Source organism: Macaca mulatta, chromosome 9 (genome assembly GCF_049350105.2).
Source record: "Macaca mulatta isolate MMU2019108-1 chromosome 9, T2T-MMU8v2.0, whole genome shotgun sequence".
Classification (NCBI taxonomy): Eukaryota; Metazoa; Chordata; class Mammalia; order Primates; family Cercopithecidae; genus Macaca; species Macaca mulatta.
Window position 1 is genome coordinate 80,370,290 of NC_133414.1, and position 24,662 is coordinate 80,394,951.

A 24,662-nucleotide genomic window follows, 5' to 3' on the forward strand; every position below is an offset into this window, starting at 1 on the left:
CATCACCTTGTTCCTGTTTACCATGTTGTATTACAGATATTTATATATCTTTCTTTCCTTACTAGCCTATGAATTCTTACAGAGCAGGGATGACGTCTTTTATTTCTTTGGGTCTTCAGTGCATAGAACAGGGCTTGGCATTCATTGAGTCATCATTTATAGAATATCTTCGGTGTATAAGGATTGAGCCCCATTGGGTGAGGAAAGAGAATGGAGAGATTCAAAGGAAAGTGATAATTAATTCATGTGCTTATTTGAGCATTCAGTCTTTCATTCAGAAAACTGTCCAATTGTTACTCAATGCCAGCCAGTATGGTAGGCTCTGGGGACAACAGGAAAAATGAAACCTAAGTCTTTATTCTCATGGAGCACCCATTCCAGCTAATGGGAGAAAGATAGATAAAAGATTTCTGAAGAAAGACAAATGAGAATGAACTCACTTGTTCGGGAAAGGCAGCATCATGGGGAAAATCTTCTTCTTAAATCTATATTCATCAACTCTTTTTGGGCAAAATGTTACTGGGAGAACGTAACACTTAAGGCTAGAAAATGAAGATAAAGATGCTCTCTCTTCCTTTTTTTTTTTTTTTTTTTTTTTAGACAGACTCGCTGTGCACCCAGGCTGGAGTGCAGTGTCACAATCTTGGCTCACTGCAACCTCCACCTCCTGGGTTCAAGTGATTCTCCTGCTTCAGCCTCCCAAGTAGCTGGGATTACAGGCACCTGCCACCATGCCTGGCTAAGTTTTTGTATTTTTAGTAGAGATGAGGTTTCACCATGTTGGCCAGGCTGGTCTCGAACTCCTGACCTCCAGTGATCTACCCACCTCGGCCTCCCAAAGTGCAGGGTTTACAGGCATGAGCCACCATGCCCAGCCGAAGATGCTTAGAAGGAAAAGTCGGCTAGGTGCAGTGGAGTGTGCCTGTAGTCCCAGCTGCTGGGGAGGTTAAGATGGGGGGATTGCTTGAGCCCAAGAGTTTGAGAGCAGCCTGGATAACATAGCGAGACCCTGCCTTGAAAAAAGAGAGAGAAAAATAAAGTCTTTGGAGCTCTCACGAGGACAGTTTACCTTGTTGCATGGTTGCTGGTCTTGCCTATTAAACTTTGAGAAGTTAACCCTCCATTGCCCAAGATGTTTCAGGGGCTGGCCTGTCCAAACACAGCAAGATAGATGTCTGCCCCCTCTGGAGTTCTGGTGCTTGTTCAAGGATTCTATGATGCGATCAATTAGTCAGAATGTGCAAGGTTGCCTAGATACCTTGGGGCTCCTTTTTCTTGTAAGAGACCAGGGCTGGGTGAGAAGGGACTGGGTGACCTCCCCTAACCTGCCAAACATGTGCTGAGAGACCAGGTCATGGAAGAACTTAGTGGCACAACAACCTGAATCTACGGGTCAGATCACTTGTCCGGGAAAGACAGCAAAGAGAAAGATCCCTGGCAGAACCAGGGGAAAGAGGGACTGGAAGCTGAGGATGTCTTACCATAAAATGGGAGAACTAGGGAAAGAGAATAAGGACAGCAAGGTTTTCCGTTGATTAAGATGAAACCTGATAAGGTGAAACATTTCTCCAAAGAGGCGTAACTTCAAAATATAAAAAAGATACATTTAAAACATTCATACGCCATTTATCTAAAGAGATATAACCTTAAAATAAAAAAGAGATAATTTTGATAAATCTAGGACCTGTTCACAGCAGTACCACCATACATTTGTGTTGAAAGTATGGACCAGACACGGTGACTCATGACTATATATCAGCACTTTGGAAGGCCAAAGCGGGAGGATCACTTGAGGCCAGGAGTTTGAGACAAGTCAGGGCAACATAGTGAGACTCCTGTCCCTACAAAAAATTTAAAAATTAGCTGGCATGGTGGCATGTGCCTGCGGTCCCAGCTGCTTGGGAAGCTGAGATGCGAGAATGCCTTCAGCCCAGGAGGTCAAGGTTGCAGTGATTCATGATTGTGCCACCATGCTCCAACCTGGGTGACAGAGTGAGACCTTGTCTCAAAACACAACAAAAAAGAAAGTATAAAAAATATGTCCCAAGGAACCCTCAGCTCCCTCATTACCCCCAGCCCTAGCTGGCCTCTCTCTCTCGGTCTTTAGACTCATCCCCCTTCACTCCATCTGGACATCCTGCTTCAGCAAATGGTGACACTTAGAGCTGGAATCCAAAACCCTTTTTTTTGTTTTTTTTTTTTTTGAGATGGAGTCTCATTCTGTCACCCAGACTGGAGTGCAGTAGCTTGATCTCAGCTCACTGCAACCTCCACCTCCCAGGTGCAAGTGATTCTCCTGACTCAGCCTCCCAAGTAGCTGGGATCACAGGCATGCACCACCATGCCTGGCTTTTTTTTTTTTTTTTTTTTTTGTATTTTTACAATATTTTGTATTTTTAGTAGAGACGCATTTCATCATGCTGGCCAGGCTGGTCTCGAACTCCTGAACTCAGGTCATCTGCCTGCCTTGGCCACCCAAAATGCTGGAATTACAGGCATGAGCCACCATGCCTGGCCAAAGCCGTAATCTTTTGAAGAGACAGCAAGAACACTCTGTGGAGTTGTCGTAATTAAGTATGTAACTAAGCAAATAAATAAAAATAAAATCACTCGATTATTCTTTTCAGTTTGTTTCCCATGACAATAACAAGAGTTGACAATTTCTTTCCTTCCTTCCTTCCTTTCTTCCTTTCTTTTCTTTCTCTCTTTCTCTTTTGTTTCTCTTTCTTTCTTTCCTTTCTTTCTTTCTTTCCTTCCTTTCTTTCTTTCCTTTCTTTCTCTTTCTCTCTCTTTTTTTTTTTTTTTTTTTTTAAGAAGCAGGGTCTCATTCTGTTGCCCAGGCTGGAGTGCAGTGGTACAGTCATAGCTCATTGTAACCTGGAACCTAGACTTGAGAGATACACCCCACCTCAGCCTCCTGAGTGACTGGGACTGCAGGTGTGCACCACCACATTCAACTAATTAAAACAAATTTTTTTTTTGAACAGATGGGGGTCTTGATATGTTGCCCAAGCTGATCTTGAACTCCTGGCCTCAAGCAATCTTCCTGACTTGGCCTCCCAAAGAGCTGAGATTACAGGTGTGAGCCACCACACCCAGTCTATACTTTTTCTGAAGAAAATTTCTTGAAAAGTTCTATTTTTTCAATCATGCCTCCCACAAGTAAGTATTTGATAGGAATGGCACAGTGCTAGGTTCACTAGAGCAATACAAGAATGTGTTTGACAAAGAGTTTACAATCTATCTGGCCAGATGTAAAACTCATACAGATAACTATGTGCAAAACAGAAAGGCACAGGCAGTTCAGGTAAAGTGGGGAAGAGAGGACAGAGAGAGGAAGTCCACTGGAGAAATGGTCAGGGATAGGCCAATTCCACATAGTTCTGCAGGGTAGAATGGAGATCAGTGGGGTGTATGGGAGGAACCGAGCTCAGAAGTCAGAAGGACTTCCAGTCAACCCCAGCTGTTCAAAAGCAAGAGCTGTAGATCGTGTGGGAAATGCTCAGTTACTGGAAGTATTCCAAAGAAATCTGGATAATCTGTTAAGGATATTTTAGAAGATATTCCATATATTTCCCCCTGTTGGTAGGAAGTTTGGACTCGAGAAAAATGCTCAAGCTGCTTCTGACTCTGCATCCCTTATTCCATCAACAAAGCATGGTGTTACCAAGTAAGCCTCCCAGAAGAAATGTCAGCACCTCATGCGAAGTTTATTGGAAAATCAAAAATTTTTTATTAATTTACTGGATTTCATATACCTAACAATCCTTAGAACAACTATCAACAGCTGCAACACAAACCACATGCAAAATGAAAAACAGATGCCCCAGACAGCACCCCACCTCATGGCACACACTTAATAAGGAACAAAATCAGGATGCTGACATAACTTGCTTTAAGCATGCAAAGATTCCTGCAGGGCTCCCTGGCAATCAACCTCTCTGCACCCCGGGGCTGGATACTTCAAAGTCTTTGTTCTGTCATCAGGTTTGAAGTCAACATGGCAAGTTAAGGACAAGTTAGATGAGATACCCCTAGTTCATAACATGAGTTCCTCTTGCTCTCCAGTGTTCATCCACAAGTATAGGGCCCAATCCCCTATAAGAGATGACTTAAGCATCCCAATGGGGAAACAGCCTGCCAGTCACATGGGCAGATTCTATATATTTCCAAGTCCAGCAGCCACAGGACTGAAAACCACAGAGAACTGACAGCTCAATCCTCAACTGAAAAATGTCTTGAAAGGGGATCTCTCAGAATAGACATTTTGATTTCACAAGTTGGCCCATTTTGGCCCAAATATACCAAATATAAATGTCACGTAACATCACTGCAAATCCAGTAACAAGATACTAAGAGTACCCGAGAACCTGGGGTTCTCTTTCGGCCATCCAGAAGGTGAGGTCAGCCAGGAGGGTGCCCATTGGTCTCTGACCAACTGATCTGCCAGAGGAAAAGTCGGTCAGTATCCAAGATGCATCAGATCCAATCCCAAGGGTTCCTAGTTCTCCTTCTGTGCCTGCTGTAACCTCTTGGCCACAGCAGTGATCAGTGCTGCCCCTTTTCCACTGCCATCTTCTGACAGCATGAATGTCACATCACATCGAGGGGCTAGTTCCTTCACAGTTTCCTGCAATATTCTAGAAAAGCTATGAAAAAGAGAAAGAAACATCATCAGCCCTCCCATGTAGAATCAGCACATTTATAAATGATCATAATCTAATTTCTTTAGCTTCTTCCCTTTGGTTTGCTTTTCAAGGCTCTAAACCGCTTCTTCTTCTAATTTTTTTTTTTAGACATGGTCTCACTCTGTTGTCCAGGGTGTAGAGTGCAGTTGTGCCATCACAGCCCACTGTAGTCTCAAGTTCCCAGGCTCAAGCCCCCCAGCTCAGCCTCCCATGTAGCTGGGACTACAGGTATGCACCATCATGCCCAGCTAATATTTGTAATGTTTGTTCATTTTGTATTTTATTTTATTATTTATTTATTTATCTTTTTTTTTTTTTGAGACAGAGTCTCGCTCTGTCGCCCAGGCTGGAGTGCAGTGGCCGGATCTCAGCTCACTGCAAGCTCCGCCTCCCCGGTTCACGCCATTCTCCTGCCTCAGCCTCCCAAGTAGCTGGGACTGCAGGCGCCCGCCACCTCGCCCGGCTAGTTTTTTGTATTTTTTAGTAGAGACGGGGTTTCACCGTGTTAGCCAGGATGGTCTCGATCTCCTGACCTCGTGATACGTCCGTCTCAGCCTCTGAAAGTGCTGGGATTACAGGCTTGAGCCACTGCGCCCAGACTGTATTTTATTTATTTATGTTTGTGGAGATGGAGTCTCCCTGTGTTGCCCAGGCTGGTCTCAAACTCCAGGGCTCAAGGGATTCTCCTGTCTCTGCCATTACAGGCATGAGCCACTGCACTCAGCCAACTTACATTTCTTGAGCTCTGTGTGAAGCACTTTACATGTACTCACTCATTTCAACCTCACACATTTAGCCCTATGTGGTAGGGATTATTAGTGCCGGCCTTTTGTGGATCAGGAACCTGGGGTTTAGAGAGACCAGCTAACATTCCCACACCGTATTACAAGTAGCAGAGGCACCAGGGCTCACACCTTGTCTGTCAGATTGAATAGGTGGCTTGACCACACAGCACTCCTTTCCCATAAAAGGATGGGGATGCATCTTCCCATGCCACGGCTGAGGAGGCTATGCCAAGTCCACACTTGGTCTCCAGCACCTCTGCTGCCCCACCCGCCATGCCTCTCGTGGGCACTCACTGAGGGTGCAGCTTGTACAGGGTGCCATCCACACCCACAGTGATCCTCAGGTGCTCCAGCCCCTGGTCTTCTCTCCTTTTTTCCACTATAGCGGCCAGGCCAGCACCGCAGAGCTGGGCCGCCCTCCGGGACACAGCTCCGCACACCTCCTTCACCACGATGCTGTCCTCACATGTGCTGTCCAGGCCCAGCTGCTGCAGAATCGTCCTGACCTGGAGGAGGGCCAGCCGATCGCTGCAGGCAATAGAGCAGGGAGTCAGGACCTCCTTCCCAGCATCCTGGGATGTGCTCAATGCAACCCACAGCCTTCCCATTCTTAGATGCCCTTGCAGGAGTGGGGAGAAATTGACCCAGGCAATGGCTAGGCTGGAGCAGAAAGGCTTAGGAGTAGAGACTCAAGAAGGTCCACCACCCGTGGAAGTTCCATCAACTTTAAAAAATAAAGTGTGAATGCCTCTGGTGTTCAGCATGTTCATATCTATGATCTCACTAGAAGCCACATGAGCTGCAGCAACCAACACACCAGGTACCTGTTTTTCAGAAGCAGAGGCTGTGGCTCAGCCTGCTAGGGCTGTGCCCTCTCGTTAGAGAGCAGGGGCTCAAATTCAACCCTTTTCACACCACCTCTCGCACTTTGCCACAAACCATGCCAACTCTCATACACTGGCCCCCTTCAATTGGAGGCCAACTTTCCTTCTATTTAACTTTTTCTGATTCTCTTCATTTTCTTCCCTTTTTCTGATTTCTCTGCTCTTTGATAGTAAGACTGTATTTTCAGTAGTAGCTAGCAGGGTACATTCAATGAGCAAGTGAATACATGAATATACAAAATACAATCAGAACCTTAGAGAATCGGAACCAGGTAGGACTGTAAACACATGCAGAGAAACACCCATCACGGGGCAGGATGGCTTCAAGTCTAGACCCCGGTCATCTCACAGTGAACTAATGGTACTTAAACGGAGCCCTGACTCCCACGCTAAGCGATGTGAAGTTGTATCCTTGACTGTCTCAGGTAATAATTAGAGAAGAGGAGTGTTATCAAGAAAGACAATTGAGAAACAACCTGTATGACCACACAGGGGATTCAGCAGGTAAACAGTGGTGTAGCCAAACGGTAGAATTCTTCGTAGATCTTAAAGATGAGTTTGTAGCCAACACAGTGGCTTACACCTGAAATCCCAGCACTTTGGGAGGCTGAGGCAAGAGAATCACTTTAGGCCAGGAATTTGAGACCAGTCTGGGCTACATAACAAGACCCCACGACCCCATCTCTAAAACAAACAAAAAAAAAGATGATGCCATGGAAAATCTTCATGACATAATGACATAGTGAAAAAATGGATTATAAAATACTATGCACAATATAATGTTAGTTTTTTATTTTAATGTTTGCCCTTGCCAAGATAAAAAAAAGACATACACACACACACACACACACACACACACACACACACACACACATACATATAAGGAAATCTATTCAGACATTGGGAGGATTTCAGGTAATTCCTTTTTTTTTTTTTTTTTTTGAGACTGAATTTCACTCTTGTTGCCCAGGCTGGAGTGCAATGATCTCAGCTCACTGCAACCTACGCCTCCTGGGTTCAAGTGATTCTCCTGCCTCAGCTTCCCAAGTAGCTGGGATTATAGCCCCACCACCATGCCCAGCTAATATTTGTATTTTTAGTACAGACAGAGTTTCACCATGTTGGCCAGCCTGGTCTTGAACTCCTGACCTCAGGTGATCTGCCTGCCTTGGCCTCCCAAAGTGCTGGGATTACAGGCGTGAGCCACCACACCTAGCTTAATCCTTATTTTTCTTCTTTTGCTTATCTGTATTTTTTAGATTCTCTAAAATGAATGAATAACATTTGTATAGTAAGAAAAAAAGGTTTTTCAACTGGTGTGTCTAAAGAGAAAGCCTGCAATTCCTTCCTGGGTCCAGCCTTTCACAGCTTACTTAGTTCAAGTACATTCCCTTCCTGATCCTCAGAGCAATCTGGGAGTTAAGCAACAGGGCAATTATTTCTGTTATGAAGCAGGAAACTGGAATTCAAAGAGGTGAAACAACCTGCCTCAGCTCATGCAGCATAAACAGATTAAGTAGTGGAGATAAATCTTAAAACTCAAGCTCTAAGACTGTAAATTCAGGGACCTTCCCCCTGAGAACACTGTCCCATCCATTTGACAAACTGCTTTGAAATGGGCTGCAGTTAGCACGGCACCTACCAATTCCCATTGGCACTAGGTGGATAATTTTCTTTTTATTCCAGGAAGGTTTTAAAAAACAAAACCTGGCCGGGCATGGTGGCTCATGCCTGTAATCCTACCACTTTGGGAGGTCTAGGCAGGTGGATTGCTTGAGCCCAGGAATTCAAGACCAATCTGGGCAACATGGTGAAACCCCATCTCTACAAAAAATACAAAAATTAGCTAGGTGTAGCGGTGTGTGCCTGTAGTCCCAGCTACTTGACAGTGGGTGGGAGCAGGGGAGAGAAGCAGTGGTGGCAGCTGAGGTGGGAGGATCACTTGAACCCTGGAGGTTGAGGATGCACTGAGCTGTGATTGTGCCACTGCCCTCCAGCCCAGGCAACAGAGTGAGGCCCTGTCTCAGAAAACAAAAAAACAAAACAACAACCTGTAGAAATCAAAACATTCAAAACAGACACTTCTTATGCAGCAGAAGCAAATAATTCTGGGGGTATAAGAGTGTTACCACCTTGCGCTTGTCTAGGAACAACTTTCCTTTTATTATGGAAAAAAGAAAAGCAAGGCAAAGATAAGTAAACTTGCTTATCTATTGCTCATGAGAGAGAAGCTGTTTTACACAGCAAAATAGGATCCCTTTGGTCACCAAACATAATGATTTTTAACCCATCTGTTCAGATTGGATGGGGTGAAGACTAGACAGGAGAAGGATGCTGAGCACTTGCTAGTTAACACCCCAAAAATATATAATCGCTGCTGCTGTTATTGATTCCACCATCCTCTCCTTAAACAATAAGAACTCCCCTTAAACAGCCCATCTGATTTACCTCATTACATACACCACTTTCATGTATAATGTGTTTTCTTTTTTTCCCCACTGGAAAGTGATTTTTCACTTGTGGGCATCTGACCATAAAGACCAGGAGAATTAAATGAATGAACCCAAATGGAGATAAAATCCAAAAACAAAGCATCAGATAACATCCAGTGCTAGCACAAAAAGCAGTGGAACTGACATATTTGTACATAACTGGTGGTGATGGAAATTGAAACTACTTTTTTTAAAAAAAAATACTGCACCCACGGCGAAATACTCTTTTAACCAAATGTTTCTACTACTGACGAAATGATTTACAATATTCAAATGACTATGTGTACTAAAAGAACAACTACGGTTACTCAGAATAACAGGAATTTATAAATTATAAACTAGACATCCTATACTAAAGGGAAAGTTTAGTAAATTATAGTACAGTAACATAGTATAATATGCAGCCATTCAAAGTGATAATTACACCAAAGAGTTGATAGGGGAAAGTTCCTCTTTCTAGAAGTATTCCAGCTAATAACTGCAGGAATCATCACCATTTACGATGTCTAGTGAAATAATAGATCCAGGCAATATGCATCAATGACTGATAACATCCTAAAAGAAAGAGAGACAGACAGACAACTCAATGCCACCTAAGAAATATTCTTGTCCAAAATTAACTACTGAATCTAACTAAGCACCTGGGTCTAAACTAAGTGTTTTTGGGAAATACAAGAAGACAGAGGAAAATGCTAAATGCTGCAATCCACAAAATCTAGAATACAGGAAACTCATAGGATAAGACAACAGTTTTTTTCAACAAATACATGGCAAGGGAAAGCAAGACAGGGAGAGGAAACCCATAGATTAAAAGAGATTATTTAAACATATTAACCAAATGCAGTGTGTAAACTTTGTCTGGATACTGATGCAAACAAAAGAACTGTAAAAACCATTAATTTTTGGCAATTCAGGAAATAAGAACACTAACAGGACATTTTGTGAGACTGAGGTTTATCATTAGATTTTTAAGTGTGATAATGGTACTGTAGTTATGTTTTATTAAGAACCCTTATATTTCAGAACACATTATGAAATATTTACAGATGAACTGATGTAAGATGTGGGGTTTGTTTCAAATTAACCCAGCCTAGGGATGAGGACAGTGGGACTGTATAGATGAGCCCAGTTTGGCCATGAGTTTATTATTGTTGAAAGTGGTGATGGAAATATTGAGCTCACTTTACCTCTCTTTCCACTTTTGTATATGCTTAAGACTTTGTATAATAAAAAACAAAATAGCCGTGCATGGTGGCTCACACCTGTAATCCCAACACTTTGGGAGGCCGAGGCAGGTGGATCACCTGAGGTCAGGAGTTCAAGACGAGCCTGACCAACGTGGTGAAACCAAATCTCTACTAAAATAATACAAAAAATTATCTGGGCCGGGTGGCACAGGCCTGTTATCCCAGCTGAGGCTGAGGCAGGAGAATCGCTTGAACCCAGGAGGCAGAGGTTGCAGTGAGCTGAGATCACGCCATTGCACTCCAGCCTGGGCAACAAGAGTGAAACTTTGTCTCAAAATAATTAAAAAAACTAAAACCAGAATTTTATTTTGTTTATTTATTTATTTATTTTTTTTTTTGAGACGGAGTCTCGCTCTGTCGCCCAGGCTGGAGTGCAGTGGCCAGATCTCAGCTCACTGCAAGCTCCGCCTCCTGCGTTCCCGCCATTCTCCTGCCTCAGCCTCCCAAGTAGCTGGGACCACAGGCGCCGCCACCTCGCCCAGCTAATTTTTTGTGTTTTTAGTAGAGACGGGGTTTCGCCGTGTTAGCCAGGATGGTCTCGATCTCCTGACCTTGTGATCCGCCCGTCTCGGCCTCCCAAAGTGCTGGGATTACAGGCTTGAGCCACCGCGCCCGGCCCTTGAGCCACCGCGCCCGGCCCTTGAGCCACCGCGCCCGGCCCAGAATTTTAAATGAAAATTTTCATGAACAAACACTGAAAACATAATACACAGAGTGATAAATGTAATGATTATGATTATGAAAAATGTTTGCATGCATTCAAGAACTTAAAAGGAGCTGGGCGCACTGGCTCACACCTGTAATCCTAGCACTTTGGGAGGCTGAGGTGAGCAGATTGCTTGAGGTCAGGAGTTCGAGACCAGCCTGGGCAACATGGGGAAACCCCATCTCTACAAAAAATACAAATATTAGCTGGGCATTGTGGTGTGCACCTGTGGTCCCAGCTACTCAGGAGGCTGAGGTGGGAGGATTACCTGAGCCCTGAAGATAGAGGCTATAATGAGTTGCAATCGCACCACCGCACTCCAGTCTAAGTGACAGAGTGAGCCCTGTCACCAAAAAAAAAAAAAAAAAAAAAAAAAAAAAAAACCTTAAAAAGGAAATATAATATGCAAAAATCAAAATAGCTGTAGTTGAGCATGTGGTTGATTTTTTCAGGAACAAAAGAGGATTATTTTTTAGCCTTAACCTAACTCTTGTGTAACTATTTAGGAAGCTTGGTGGAGGACTTAGTCATTTCTGCTAAACATTCTGAGACCCAGGCGGGCTGCAGGCCCCAGAGTGCTATACACATGGTCCTCGAGGCTGTGATCCTGAATCAGTTGGAAAGAGAAGAGCAGCCCCAGGAGGCAATCCCTTGTCCAGCCAGGGCCTTTCTGTTTTTCTTTTTAAACCTCAAATTGGCCCAACCCCAGCGCAGTGGCAGTATACACCAGTCAGAGCCTCATGATGAACTTGATCACAGGTCACCTTTCAATCTGGGACAGGAACTTGGTTTCGAAGATGCCCCTGGTCCGGAGACGCTCTGAAATCTGCCCTCGGAAGAGGAGACCCTGCTTGGTCAGGTCGATCAGGATCTGCCGCACAATCTCCCCCAAGTACATCCCACTGGTCATTTTCTCGTATCTGTTTGGCGAAGAGGGATAAGGTTGGGGCAGACATGCAATGCAGAAGACCACATGATGTGAGAAGGCCAGGCTTTGGAACCACGCATGGGCGTTAAGCAAAAGTTAGTCCCTGGTCTTGGCCCCAAAGCCAATGCTCATTGGCTTTGTGTTACAAATCTGTTCCACTGGAGATTCTGCTCTGTGAGTTAACACATTGAAACTATCTGCATGCACCAGGGGTGCTCAAAAGCATTAATTCCCTTCCTCCTTTCTATTGGGCTGTGAGCTCCATGAGGGCCAAGAGAGCAAGAGAGAAAAGGGGCCTCGTACTGACCAGGCACTCTGCACAGGATGTGTAATGGTGACACACATCATCATTAACAACAGTGACACAGAGGCAGACTCCCACTGCTTGCAGAGTCAAATGGAAAGCATTTATGTGCTGGGCTTGGGTTCTCTTCACTGCTCAAGACCTCATCAGTCTAAGGGATTAACACCAGAACAAACAAACAATGGTGGTTTCAAGACAAGTTCAAAGGTGCTGCCCCTTAAAACCTCAGTCCAAAAATGTGAGCCTTCAGTGGCTGCAGACACAACACTAATTAGAATGAACTGCCCCTTGGGAAGAGCCATGATACTCAGATGCCCCAACTTGGGATTCAGAGGGAAGGTACCTTCTTTTTGGAGCAATCCCTGCTTTAGCTGGGCTTACCACAACTCACCTGCCTTCCAGTTACAAGACTGATGCCAAAGGGGAGAGAAACCACCAGGGCCAGTCTCGGTCTTTTCTGAGCCTCTTCCTAGACAACGTTCTCAGTTCAACAGTTCCCAAGGTGTCCATGGCCTAGGCATCCCCTCACATTTCCCATCTGCTCAAGCTCTCAACTTGGATAGCACCCCTAACAATAAATCTGTTTCCCATTATTTTCTATATTAAGACATTGAGCTTAGTTTTGATAAAGACCATATGGCCTGCAAAACCTAAAACATTTACTATCTGTTCTTTTACAGAATAAGTGTGCCAACTCCTCTTCTAGGGGATGGGCCTGGGTTAATAATCAAGTTTTAGCATGTGATATCGTTTGGATTTATGTCTCCACCAAAATCTCAAGTTGAATTGCAATCCCCAGTATTGGAGGAGGGGCCTGCTGGGAGGTGACTGGATCATGGGGGCGGATTGCCCCCCTGTTGTTCTGGTGATAGTGAGTGGGTTTGCACAAGATCTGGTTGTTTTAATAGTGTGTAACACCTCCCCCTTCACTTTTTCTTCCTCTTTCTCCAGCCATGTAAGACGTGCCTGCTTCCCCTTCATGTTCTGCCATTATAGTAAGTTTCCTGAGGCCCCCCAGCCATGCTTCCTGTACAGCCTGTGGAACTGTGAGCCAATTAAACCTCTTTTCTCCATAAATTACCCAGTCTCAGGTAGTTCTTTATAGCAACGGGAGAATGGACTAATATCACATGCCAGCTCTATCTCTGCTATCCCTTTCTCTCATAATAACAGAATGCAAGTGAAATCTACTCTAATTTATTTTTTAAACCATTCATTATTTTCAGTATTTTTCGTGTGGTTAGTTATTGGAATACACCTCACAAGTGATTGTGACCCATGGTAGGACATGACATCATGGTCAAGAACCAGCATTCTCATCCATCACAGGTGGCTACTTCCCCACTCCCAGAGAAGGTCACCAACCTAGTAGCCAGCTCTTGAAGGCCTGAAGATGTTGGCTTCTGAAAGAGACTTACTAAAAGCCCATCCCAAGAGGGGTCACTGAGTCACCATGCCCTTGGCGAATGAACATGCTGGCAGCCTCTGCCTCACTTCCAGAACCACCACTAGACCTTATGGGGCCTTATGGTAATTAGAAAAAGGGACTTTTCCCTTTTACCTGTTGCAAACTTGTCATAATATTTTTCTTTTGTTCCAATAGGTATTTCACTGACATTTGACAGCTGTAATAAGCACACAAAGCTATGCTGTCTATGGTACCCCCTTAGGTCTCGTAGTGTTGTTCACTACACAACCCACATAACTGCACACATCCACCCTTTTCACCTCTGCTTGCCAGGATTCAAGGACCCCTCGTCCACCTCCGTGTCGTATCGGGTCCGGATGTCATCTATGCAGCCATTGTCTCCAAATCCTCCCCACTCTGTGTTGATGCACATCTTCCCTTCGTCCCCCTCCACCATCTCGATGTTCCTCATGTCCTCCATGTAGCACATGTTGCTGCCTGTTCCTAGAAGGAATTGTGAAAGAACATTAGTCTTCAAAGACACCACCAGGTTTTAGAAAGGCAGCAGAGTGCAGCAAATAAGAATTTAGGCTTGGAGTCAGATATGACTGGATGTGATTCCAGCTTTACAGTCATAGCTGGCTAACCTTGGGCAAGCATCTCATCTTTCACAGGCTCAGTTTCTTCATTTCTGAGAAGGAAATAATACCCGCCTTATGGGTTTTATGAAGTGATATTTTTAAGTTTCCTTCCATGGTAAGCATTCAATAAATGGTAGCTGCCGACTTCATCATCATTATCATCATTACTGTTAAGCCATAGGCACACAAAGCTTCCAAGCAGTCGTAAAATTAGCAGTCAGAGCTGGAAGGGACCATGAGGAATCATCTACTCTTGGATAAACAAATGCTTGGCATCTGTTAGCCACCATCTTCTTCCTTGCCCATGACTTGGCCTCAGAACTATTCTCAGCACAGCAGTCCAGGCAAGTATTTTAGTCAATCAACAGGCCTCACCTCTTTGCCCTCCTATATCTAGCCCAATCCCTCCCACAGGTGAAGAAACTCAAGTCAGACAGAATAAGCCACCTGCCCAAGCTCACAAAGCGGGTAAGAGTTAGAGTGAGAGGAAACCTCTCACCTGGCATGGGAGATAGCTCAGTACATCCCCACCTCCTTGTTCCACCTGCTGCTTATATCCAGAAAGCCCAGATGATCAAATGGAACAACTTTTCTAGGTTCTATCATTACTTAGCCTGTGCCTGTCACCTGGAATGCCTTTCATCCCCATCTCCACCTGTTCCAATCCTACCCATTCTACCCCTGGTAGAGACAGCATCCCCCTAGAATCTACCCTCGGCCTTACTCACTGCCAGACTTCTCCCAAAGACCCCTAAAATCCCTGTATCAGGCCACTCCTTTCCCCTCTTCTAAGTTTCTTTCCAGCTCCTCTCCTTCCTGTGCACCCTGAGAAGCAGAAGAATTCAGATAACAGAAGAGGTGCACATTGGAGCCAGAGTGAAAATCTACAATAGCTCCCTCAGCCCCAGGTCAAGAGGATCCAACTGTAGTCTCCTTCGCCCCATCACAATCAGCCCCAAGGCCCTAATTTAAAAATCTCTTCTTCCTGTGTCATTATCCTTCCTCAATAGAAAGGATGACCTTGGCTTAGGACTCTTACTGGAGAAAGAACTTGGTGACCTGGAATCGCAATTGTAACTTCATCTCTGCCTTGGGCAGAGCCTCTGTATAACGGAACAATGCCCACCCTCTCACATTGTTAAAAGGGAACCATCAACGGGTCCAGTGGGATTAGGCCAATGGGCCATGCCTTACCACTTACCTGCAATCAAGCCAATCTCACAGTTAGGATCTTCATAGCCACAGGTCATCATGGTCCCCACTGTATCATTCACAACTGCAACGATGTCCAGGTCAAACTCCTAAAAAAACAAAACAAACAAACAAACAAAAACCCAGCTCTATTATGAGTTGAATGTGCCAAACAGGCTTAGGAGGCACGTGTCATCCCCAGGCAGGCAGAGACCAGTCACAGGAACTGGGCAGAGGATAGCAGAGCAGAGGGGCCTGGGGAAGGCAGCAAGAGCAGGCATGAGCCTCAACACCACATCCTACGTTTCTCCTCTTGATGGCTTCCCTGAGCATGTCCACCACGTCCTCCCCTTCACAGTCAGTGGCCTTGAAACCTTTGGTCCACCCTATGAGTGTTCCCTGAAAGAAAGGAGGGGAAATTCATTTGAGCAATAGTTTGCTAGGACCACTGCACAACCTCAACATCCAACAGATGCAAGGCACTATAGTTGGCTGCTTGTCAAGTACATGTGCTTTTGACTCTGCCTCCCTCTCCACAGCCCTAACCCTGGGCACAGCAGCATCACAGAGCACCACACTCAGGCAAGGCCTACCACTGAGTGGAAGGACTGCAGCAATTCATACTCGTCAAGGGTCAAATCATGTTCCCTGGCCATGATTACACAGAATAAAGGCCTAGGATCACAGTGATCCTACTTCTTTTTTTTTGTTTTCCTTTTTTTTTTTTTTTTGGAGACGGAGTTTCACTCTTGTTGCCCAGGCTGGAGTGCAATGGCACAATCGCGGCTCACCACAACCTCCACCTCCCGGGTTCAAGTGATTCTCCTGCCTCAGCCTCCCGAGTAGCTGGGACTACAGGCATGCACCACCACGCCTGGCTAATTTTTGTATTTTTAGTAAAGATGAGGTTTCACCATGTTGGCCAGGTTGGTCTCGAACTCCTGACCTCAAGTGATCCACCCGCCTCAGCCTCCCAAAGTGCTAGGATTACAGGGGTGAGCCAATGCGCCTGGCCTGAAAGTAGTATTTTTAATTCTCAAAAGGAAGCCCAAAGTTACATTGTCAGCCTGAGGCAGGAGTTAGTCTAGCCCCGGACTCCATCACCTAGAAAGCCAGGGTGGGCTGAAGGCAGGCAGAGCTGGGGTGTCTAGACCTGGGACAGGAAAGGCAGTCAGAAAATCTGATGGCAGCACCGTCAGCCCAGTGACTGGATGCCACCTCACCCTGAGGCCGTTAGCCCACAAACCCCAGTCTCCCTCCTTTCCTCCATAGTTCTTGGGAAACTGGGCCCCTGGCTGGCTCCTTTCCGACTGGTATGTGTACAACATTAGAGAGACACTCCCAACTGGGAAACCTCTCTTATTAATTGCAGTTACACAAAACTAATGTATTTTTTGATGTCTCTCTTTTTTTCTCCCCAGCCATGGGTGTCTTTGCTTCTAGCTGCCCACGGGTCTCCCCTCCCTCTTCACTGTGTCTTCACGACACCTTCAGAGCTGCTGGGAGACAGGCCCAAAGGCCCAGTGTCCTGAGTCAGGAGCAGTAGCTGTGTCCTGGCGCCCAGTCAGGACCGCAGACAGCTGCACACGGCACCCTCCCAGATGGTGTATTAATTTTTAATGGCAGCAGCAATGCAGGAATGCATTAGTAGTGTAAAAAATTAAAATGTTACTGACAAGGATAGAGTTCCCTTCAACTCCCATCCTCCCAATCTGAGAGGTAACCTCTGCCATTAGTCGGATATTAATCCTTCCATAACTTTTCTTTTCCACTTATTAGTATTTGTTTTCTTTTTCCCCCATTTCTTCTTTCAGGGGTGAAATTACACATATTTTTAAGTAAATAAATTCACACTGTGTGTGAACTACTGCAATTTTTTTTTTCTAATTCAATAATGTATCTTCCAGACCCTTCCAGGCCATTTATATGGATCTGCCACATTCCTTCACTGAGCAAAATATTCCTTGAATATAATTACACGAAAATAAAACCACGAAACACACCTATAAAACGAGTTCTATTTTTGTGATCATTTTCCAATGAGGAAACCAAGGAACAGGGAGATTAAATAACTTGCCCAAGGTCACACAGCCAATAAGCAGAGAAGCTAAGGGTAGGGGAAGGGGGACGAGGGAATCAGTGCTTAACGGGTACAGAAATTCAGATGGAAAAGAAAAAGTTTAAGAGATGGATGGTGGTGATGGCTGCACAAGAATGTGAATGTACATCATGCCATAGAAGTGTGTATTTAAAAAAATAGTCACAGTGGGAAATTTATGTTATGTATATTTTACCACAATAAGAAAATGGTACAAAAATAAAAAACTTTTTTTTTTCTTTTTTTGAGACTGAGTCTTCTCTGTCGCCCAGGCTGGAGTACAGTGGTATAATCTCGGCTCACTGCCACCTCCACCTCCTGAGTGCTAGCGATTCTCCTGCCTCAGCCACCCAAATAGCTGAGATTACAGGCACCTGCCACCATGCCCAGCTAATTTTTGTATTTTTAGTAGAGATGGGGTTTCACCATGTTGGCCACGCTGGTCTTGAACTCTTGACCTCAAGTGATCTGCCCGCCTCAGCCTCCCAAAGTGCTGGGATTACAGAAGTGAGCCACTGCTCCTGGCCCTGGACAAAATCTTAGTGCGTCTTTGGTGCTACCCTTATTGTTGTTCTGAGCTCTCTGGTTGACCTGCTGAGCTGACCAGAATTCTCCCATACATTTAGGAAGCTGTATGCTGCTTCATGCCAGTCTTGGAAGCTGGGCTGATGACAATCTGTCAGAAAGACAGAGCTCCTCTCCACAAGCTGGTGAGTCTGTCTGTGAAGCGGAGGCCAGGGGTTGCAGAGAATTCACTGCCACGATGTCAGGCCCTGGTGACAGCGCACCCTCCCTCACCACCATTACCAGCACCGGGTTCCTCTCAGCCTTTTCCAGGCTGAATTTCAATCCTATGCTGCCTCGAGAGTGAAGGATGATACTAGGATTTGAGGGCCTGCTAGGTGCCAGACACCATGCTATGCATTTTACACACACGAGCTCATTTAGTCCTCACCGTATTCCTCCATTTTCACCAATGGGGAAACCATGCCTCAGAGAAGTTAAATAATCTGCTCAAGGTTATTCAGATGGGAACAGTAGAGACAGGGCTGCAAAACAGGAGCCCACGACCCCAGAGTCTGTGTTCTTGACCACTGTGTTTCCTAACCTTAGAAAGGACATTGCGCCTCTCTGTATAGCCACATCTGGGCCTGCTCCCAAGCCCCTGAAGAAGGACATGTCCTTGCCCGGAGGTTTTCTGTGTGGGCACTGGCAGAGGCTGCAAACTGTCTCTCTCCGTCTGCAGAACAGACAGCTCTGCCCCAGCCTCATGCAAAGGCCCAGCCTCACTCGCCCACCGTCAGCACCAGGCCGAGGCCCCACGACCCACTGGAGCTCTGCGGAGTCTAAGAGCTCAGCCCAGTGTCTAGTCCCCACTTCTAAGCTCTACCTCTTGGTCAAGCTAGTTTACCAGAAAAACCGTGCAAAAAACACATATTGCTGACCTACCTGAGTCTTAGCTTTCCAGTTAAAAAACCTTTATTCATTACACATAAAGTTAAGCCTGGGTGATTTTTTGTTTTTACACACAGACACGCACACACACCACACACACACACACACACACACACACATTTAGAGGTGGGGTCTTACTATATCGCCTAGGCTGGTCTCAAACTCCTGGACTCAAGTGATCCTCCCACCTTGGCCTCCCACGGTGCTAGGATTACAGACATGAGCCACTGTACTTGGCCTGCTTGTTGTGTATGTTGTTTTTGTTTTTGATAGAGATGGAGTCTCTGCTGCCCAAACTGGAGTGCAGTGGTGTGATCATAGCTCACTGGAACCTCAATCTCCTGGGCTCAGGTGATCCTCCCACCTCATCCTCTCGAGTAGCTGGGACCACAGGGACATGCCACCATGCCTGGCTACGGTTTGTTTTGTTTTGCTTTGTTTTGTTTTTGAGACGGAGTCTCGCTCTGTCACCCAGTCTGGATGGAGTGCAGTGGCGCGATCTCGGCTCACTGCAATCTCCGCCTCCCTGGTTCACGCCATTCTCCTGCCTCAGCCTCCCAAGTAGCCGGGACTAGAGGCGCCCGCTACCACACCCGGCTAATATTTTTTTGTATTTTTAGTAGAGACGGGGTTTCACTGTGTTATCCAAGATGGTCTCCATCTCCTGACCTCGTGATCCACCTGCCTCGGCCTCCCAAAGTGCTGGGATTACAGGCGTGAGCCACCGCTCCTGGTCTGTTTGTTTGTTTTTTAAGACATGGGGTCTCACTATGTTGCCCAGGCTGGTCTTGAACTCCTGGCCTTAAGCAATCCTTCCATGTCGACCTCCCAAAGTACTAGGATTACAGAGATGAGCCACCACACCCGGACAACCCTGGGTGTTTTTACCCTAGAATTACAAGAAAGACTTTGTGATAAATGTCTCCATATTTATGAATTATCTATTAAAATGATAAACTATGATGTTCTTCAGTGTTGGCTAAAGTGGCCGTGTGATCAATTGCTTCTGAGATACTAATATTAGAAAATAAATGCATTTATTGCCAGACATGGTGACTCAAGCCTGTAATCCCAGCACTTTGAGAGGCTGAGGTGGGTGAATTACCTGAGGTCAGGAGTTCAAGACCAGCCTGGCCAACATGGCGAAACCCTGTCTCTACTAAAAATACAAAAGTTAGCTGGTGGTAGTGGCAGGTGCCTGTAATCCCAGCTACCTTGGGAGGCTGAGGCAGGAGAATCGCTTGAACCCAGGAGGCAGAGGTTGCAGTGAGCCGAGATCACGCCATTGCACTCCAGCCTGGGTGACAAGAACGCAACTCTGTCTCAAAAAAAAAAAAAAGAAAGAAAGAAAGAAAGAAAGAAATGCATTTCTTGTGATGTGCTAGCAAGCTTTCTTTCATCGGATGATAAAAACCCATTGCAATTCCGTGTTTACATGACTGTCCAGAAAGACACGGATCGTATTATTGCCCAATTGTTACAACTGGACTTCACTGGTCATTACCTCTTCCTCCCTCTCTCCATAGTATGATTCGACCTCTCTTTTAGTAGGAATATTATGTATGTGTCCCTTTATTGTATACTACTCTAAATTCTCTTGTGAATGGTCAATCTAAAAAATCATGATAAATTGATTAAAAATTAAATTGTTGAAATTCTCTATCATGTGTTCCCAGCTGCCCCGAACCCAAGATCCCTGTAAAAATGAAGGCTGGCTGGGAGTTACCTGGAGATGGCCCCAGTAGAGGAAGGAAGCCCACTGGGCTGGCCATGAGTCTGGTGGGGCTGTCTTACCTTGTCAATGCTCATCTGCCTGCAGGGAAATGAGAACGTGAAGCCCAAAGGTAGGGAGGCCCCCTTGAGGCCCATGTAGTCCAGGAAGTCGGCAATGCACTGCACAATGTGGTCAAAGAGCTGCAGAGAGAGAGACAGCGGCATTCACACCGGGTGGACATTGATGCAGGGTGGCAGGCTGGCACCTCGGAGCCCAAAGGCCTTGCCTAGCACTTACCTCCTCACCAGTGCCCTGCATGATCCCCAGGGGGATGGCGAAGATCTTGTTGTACATTCGCACTGACCTCCGTCCACTTCTGATCTTCACCAGGAGGACCCGGAAGTTGGTTCCCCCAAGATCCAGGGCAAGAAACTTTCCTTTCTCTGTGATGGAGAAAGCAGCAGCTGCATTCCATGACAGGGACTCGTGTCGGAGCATTGGGAGGAAGAGGAGATGCTGGAGCAGAGCAGACCCAAGGCCTGCACTCCTGGGCCTCACAGACCAGAGGGTCGTGCGGGCCACCGTGCACAGTGACTGGTCCCTGGGCAGCATCTTGAGCCTGCGTGAGACCAGGCTGCTTTCCTTGGCCTCCACTTCTGTGGTAAATGCCCAGGCACCACCTACACTATCACCAGTGAAGTGCCGTGAAAAGAGGCCTGGCCTGGAGTCAAGGGACCTGGGGCTTCTGAGAAACGGCTTTTTTTCTTGAGCAAGAGAGGCAAGGTCCTTTCCTTCCACATCTGCAAAATGAGACTGAACCTCTGAAGGCTCTTTCAGCTTCACTGACTGACAGCCTTCTCTGGAGCCACAAGGAACGGTGCGGGGCATCCAGTCAAGGACGTGCATGATTCAGATACCCAAAGGGCCTCTGGCTGGGCACAGTGGCTCACGCCTATAATCCCAGCACTTTGGAAGTCCGAGGCGGGCGGATCAAGAGGTCAGGAGACCGAGACTATCCTGGCTAACACAGTGAAACCCCATCTCTACTAAAAATACAAAAAATCAGCTGGGCGTGGCGGCGGGCACCTGTAGTCTCAGCTACTTAGGAGGCTGAGGCAGGAGAATGGTGTGAACCCGGGAGGCGAAGCTTGCAGTGAGCCAAAATTGTGCCACTGCACTCCAGCCTAGGTGAGAGAGTGAGACTCCTTCTCAAAATAAAAATAAAAATAAAAATAAAATAGTGTCTTTTACTGTTCTCAGTTAAGAGATCCCAAGTATAGCTGTTAGACCTTGAGTAGCTCATCTAGCCTCCGTGTCAGTTATGGCATCCATAAAATGGGAACCATTCCCTCTTTGGCAACATTCCAAGTGGTTGTGGGGATGAAATGAAATAAAAGGTTCAAAAGCAAATTATAAGATGTAAAGCATTTTACTAAGGTCATTATTTCTGGAAGAGTCTCGTGAGATTCAAAGAGGTAAAATAATTTGTCTGAAGAACTGACTTCACTACTTAGTGGCTTCTTTTGGCTGAGCACCGAGGACCAGAAGGATCAAGGGTTGGAGAAGTTGGGGGCAGAAGTGATGAGAGGGAAAGGGAAGTCAGCCAAGCCACAGAAGAGAACAGAGCCAGAGAAGCAGCAGGAGACAAGCCCAGGCAATCCCAGGCATCAAAAACAAAGTCCATGGGGTCAGGATCTGGGGGTCGGGGGTGCACTCATGTTCTCATCCACACACACGTAAGTGCGCACACATAACCTAATGTAGGTTTTCTGTGTTTTTTGTTTGTTTGTTTGTTTTGTTTTTTACTGCAAATGCCTTGGGTTAACCAAGGCCAACAGATGTAGAAAGAATACTAGCCTTCTACCTACTCCTGCCCTCCATTAGAGACGTGAACCTAAGTCTCTAAAAACCAAGAACCTCACTGGCTTTGAGGAGTTTTGACGGGAGCCCTGGATGGTTGTTCAGAGAGGGAGGCTGTGCTGGCCCACCTGTGCCGTCCGGCAGCCCGCAGACGTAAGTGGGCAGCATTCTGACCGTGGCCAGCCCGTGGCTCTTCTTCTTCAGCCCATACTCCAGCTCAGCCCGCATCTTGGCCTGCACGTCCACAAGCTGCTTTCGGGTCAGCCGGAACAAAGCCAGCACCTTGTCGATCTGCTTCCGCTGGGCCTGCACGCGGGAGGCCACCGCAGTCACCATGGCGGCCCCCTTGGTGCTGCCACTCTCTGACAGGAGGAATCGGACATCACAGCTCGGGACCAGTTTCCTCACCACCTTGTGCAGGCGTTTTGGGTACCTGAAGCAGAGATGATGGCAAAACATTGAGCAATCATAAAGGCCAGGCTCAGGCAAGACCCAGGGGCAGCAGTGAACTGGTCCCAGAGGGCCCTGGGGGGCTGGGGCTCAGCCCTTTATTTGCTGATGGTAGGGAGGGGAGGGGGTGACAGGACGGAGGGACTAAGAAGCTGGGGCAGTGGAAGGCACTTGGGAGGCTCAGGGAAGTGCCAATTCTGTCAACAAACATTTCAACCAGTCTGTGCAGAATGTATTGGCTGAATCATTTCTGATTCAGAAGAAATGATTCATTCAAAGAAATGATTCTTTGGACAGAATCATTTCTGTCCAAAGGGAAGGATTTTCTTTCTTGGCTCTTTCCAGGGACTTGAGCTCTTTCCATGCTCTTTCCACTTGACTTCCACGTCCACCCCTGGTAGCCAAAGGGGCTTTCATTCTCCTTCCTTTTGGAAAATTCCCATTTCCCTGTGTTTTCCTACCAGGACCCTTCCCATAAACTTGGCAACCTGTGCCATCTCTATTTTTCCCTGTCTATGATTAGGTGTATCTTACTTCCCAGGCTTAACCACATAGTAGGTGTTCAGTAAATAATGGCTAGATGGAAGAATGAATGGAGAGATGAATGGGCGGGTGATGGATGGAAGGACATAGATACATGGAGGGACAGCATTCCTAATTAGGCAACTGGCTTTAGCAGAATATTTCTTTAAGAGTAATCCCCAGAAGCAACCCAGCCAGCCGATGAATGTGGGCCCTGGATTCACCCTTTCCCTTGTAATCTCAGAACCAACAAGAGGGGCTGATGGTTCCAGACCCCGGAGAAGCAGTACAGTCCAGAAGACACTGGGGCCCTGCTCCAGGGAGACTCGTTGGTGGGGGCGTGGCTGGCAGGCGGCACTCACTGAGGGTGGATCTTGTAGAGGGTGCCGTCCACGCCCACCGTGGTCCGGAGCCGTTCCACCTTCTTGTTCTCCCGGAGGCGTGTCAGGATGGCTGCCAGGGCTGCTGCACAGAGGTTGGCTGAGCGGAAGGAGACGATGGTACAGACATGCTGGACGGCAATGCAGTCAGCCTCAGATGGCTCCAGGCCCAGGTCCACCAGGATCTCTCTTGTATTGGCAAGGCCTTCTTTATACCTGGCCAGGGGACAGGAATGAGCAGACCACACTTCTGCATCCCATTGGTATCCTCCCGGGCGAACAAGCTTCCCCACCTCTCAGGATTGTGAAAATTAACAGACAGGGCCATAGTAATAACATAAAAATAACAATATCAACATTGATAGTAGCAGCTGCCACTAACTGAGCAGTCACCATGAGCCAGGTACTTGTCTAAGGATTTTACACGTATTAACTCCTTCAACGTTTACACAAATCCTGCGTGAGGCACCGTCATTACCCTATCGTACAGATGAGAGATGTGAGTGCAGAAAGGGTGAGTAACTTGCCCATGGCTGTACAGCTAGTAAGGGCTAGAGCCGAGATTTGAACTCAGCAGTTAGATTCTAGCACCCACACTTTTAATCACCCTGTGCTATGCTGACTTTCACAGAAATTCTGTCCCTGCCTAGTTCTGCATAGACATAGATGCTGTAGGTCAGCGCCACATGGCTGAGCTCAGAATCTAAACTGATCACAAAGTCAAGGCAATACCAGGGTTACTAAGCCTGAGAAGCAGGACCCTCAGATGTGCTGGACGGCAATGCAGTCACACAGGGGCCAGTCGCCTTCACCTGCAGCCTTCACCAGCCAGCTCCCCATGCGAGAGACCTGTGTGTAAGGCCTCAAATCACCACATTCAAAGCCAGTTCCTGATGGGAGCGGGTCAAG

The 24,662-nt window shown here is 46.5% G+C and overlaps 1 protein-coding gene across 5 annotated transcripts in view; it reads right to left on the minus strand.

Moving 5' to 3' along the window:
- Nucleotides 1-3,709: 3,709 nt before the first annotated feature.
- Nucleotides 3,710-24,662, minus strand: part of HKDC1 (hexokinase domain containing 1) — a 47,280-nt gene continuing 26,327 nt past the window's right edge. For 3 of the 5 annotated variants that reach the window (XM_001110556.4, XM_077946677.1, XM_077946676.1), the window contains 10 exons: nt 23,736-23,969; nt 22,530-22,834; nt 20,839-20,984; nt 20,622-20,741; nt 15,578-15,673; nt 15,285-15,384; nt 13,763-13,946; nt 11,567-11,722; nt 5,768-6,001; nt 3,710-4,649 (listed from right to left, as the gene is read on the minus strand). In XM_001110556.4, the coding sequence (XP_001110556.2) occupies nt 4,502-4,649; nt 5,768-6,001; nt 11,567-11,722; nt 13,763-13,946; nt 15,285-15,384; nt 15,578-15,673; nt 20,622-20,741; nt 20,839-20,984; nt 22,530-22,834; nt 23,736-23,969 (1,723 nt within the window). In that variant the 3' untranslated portion in view covers nt 3,710-4,501. Of the gene's footprint in view, nt 4,650-5,767; nt 6,002-9,273; nt 9,405-11,566; nt 11,723-13,762; nt 13,947-15,284; nt 15,385-15,577; nt 15,674-20,621; nt 20,742-20,838; nt 20,985-22,529; nt 22,835-23,735; nt 23,970-24,662 lie in introns of those variants that run through there. The other 2 variants (XR_003719367.2, XM_028826569.2) reach the window with 2 other exon arrangements.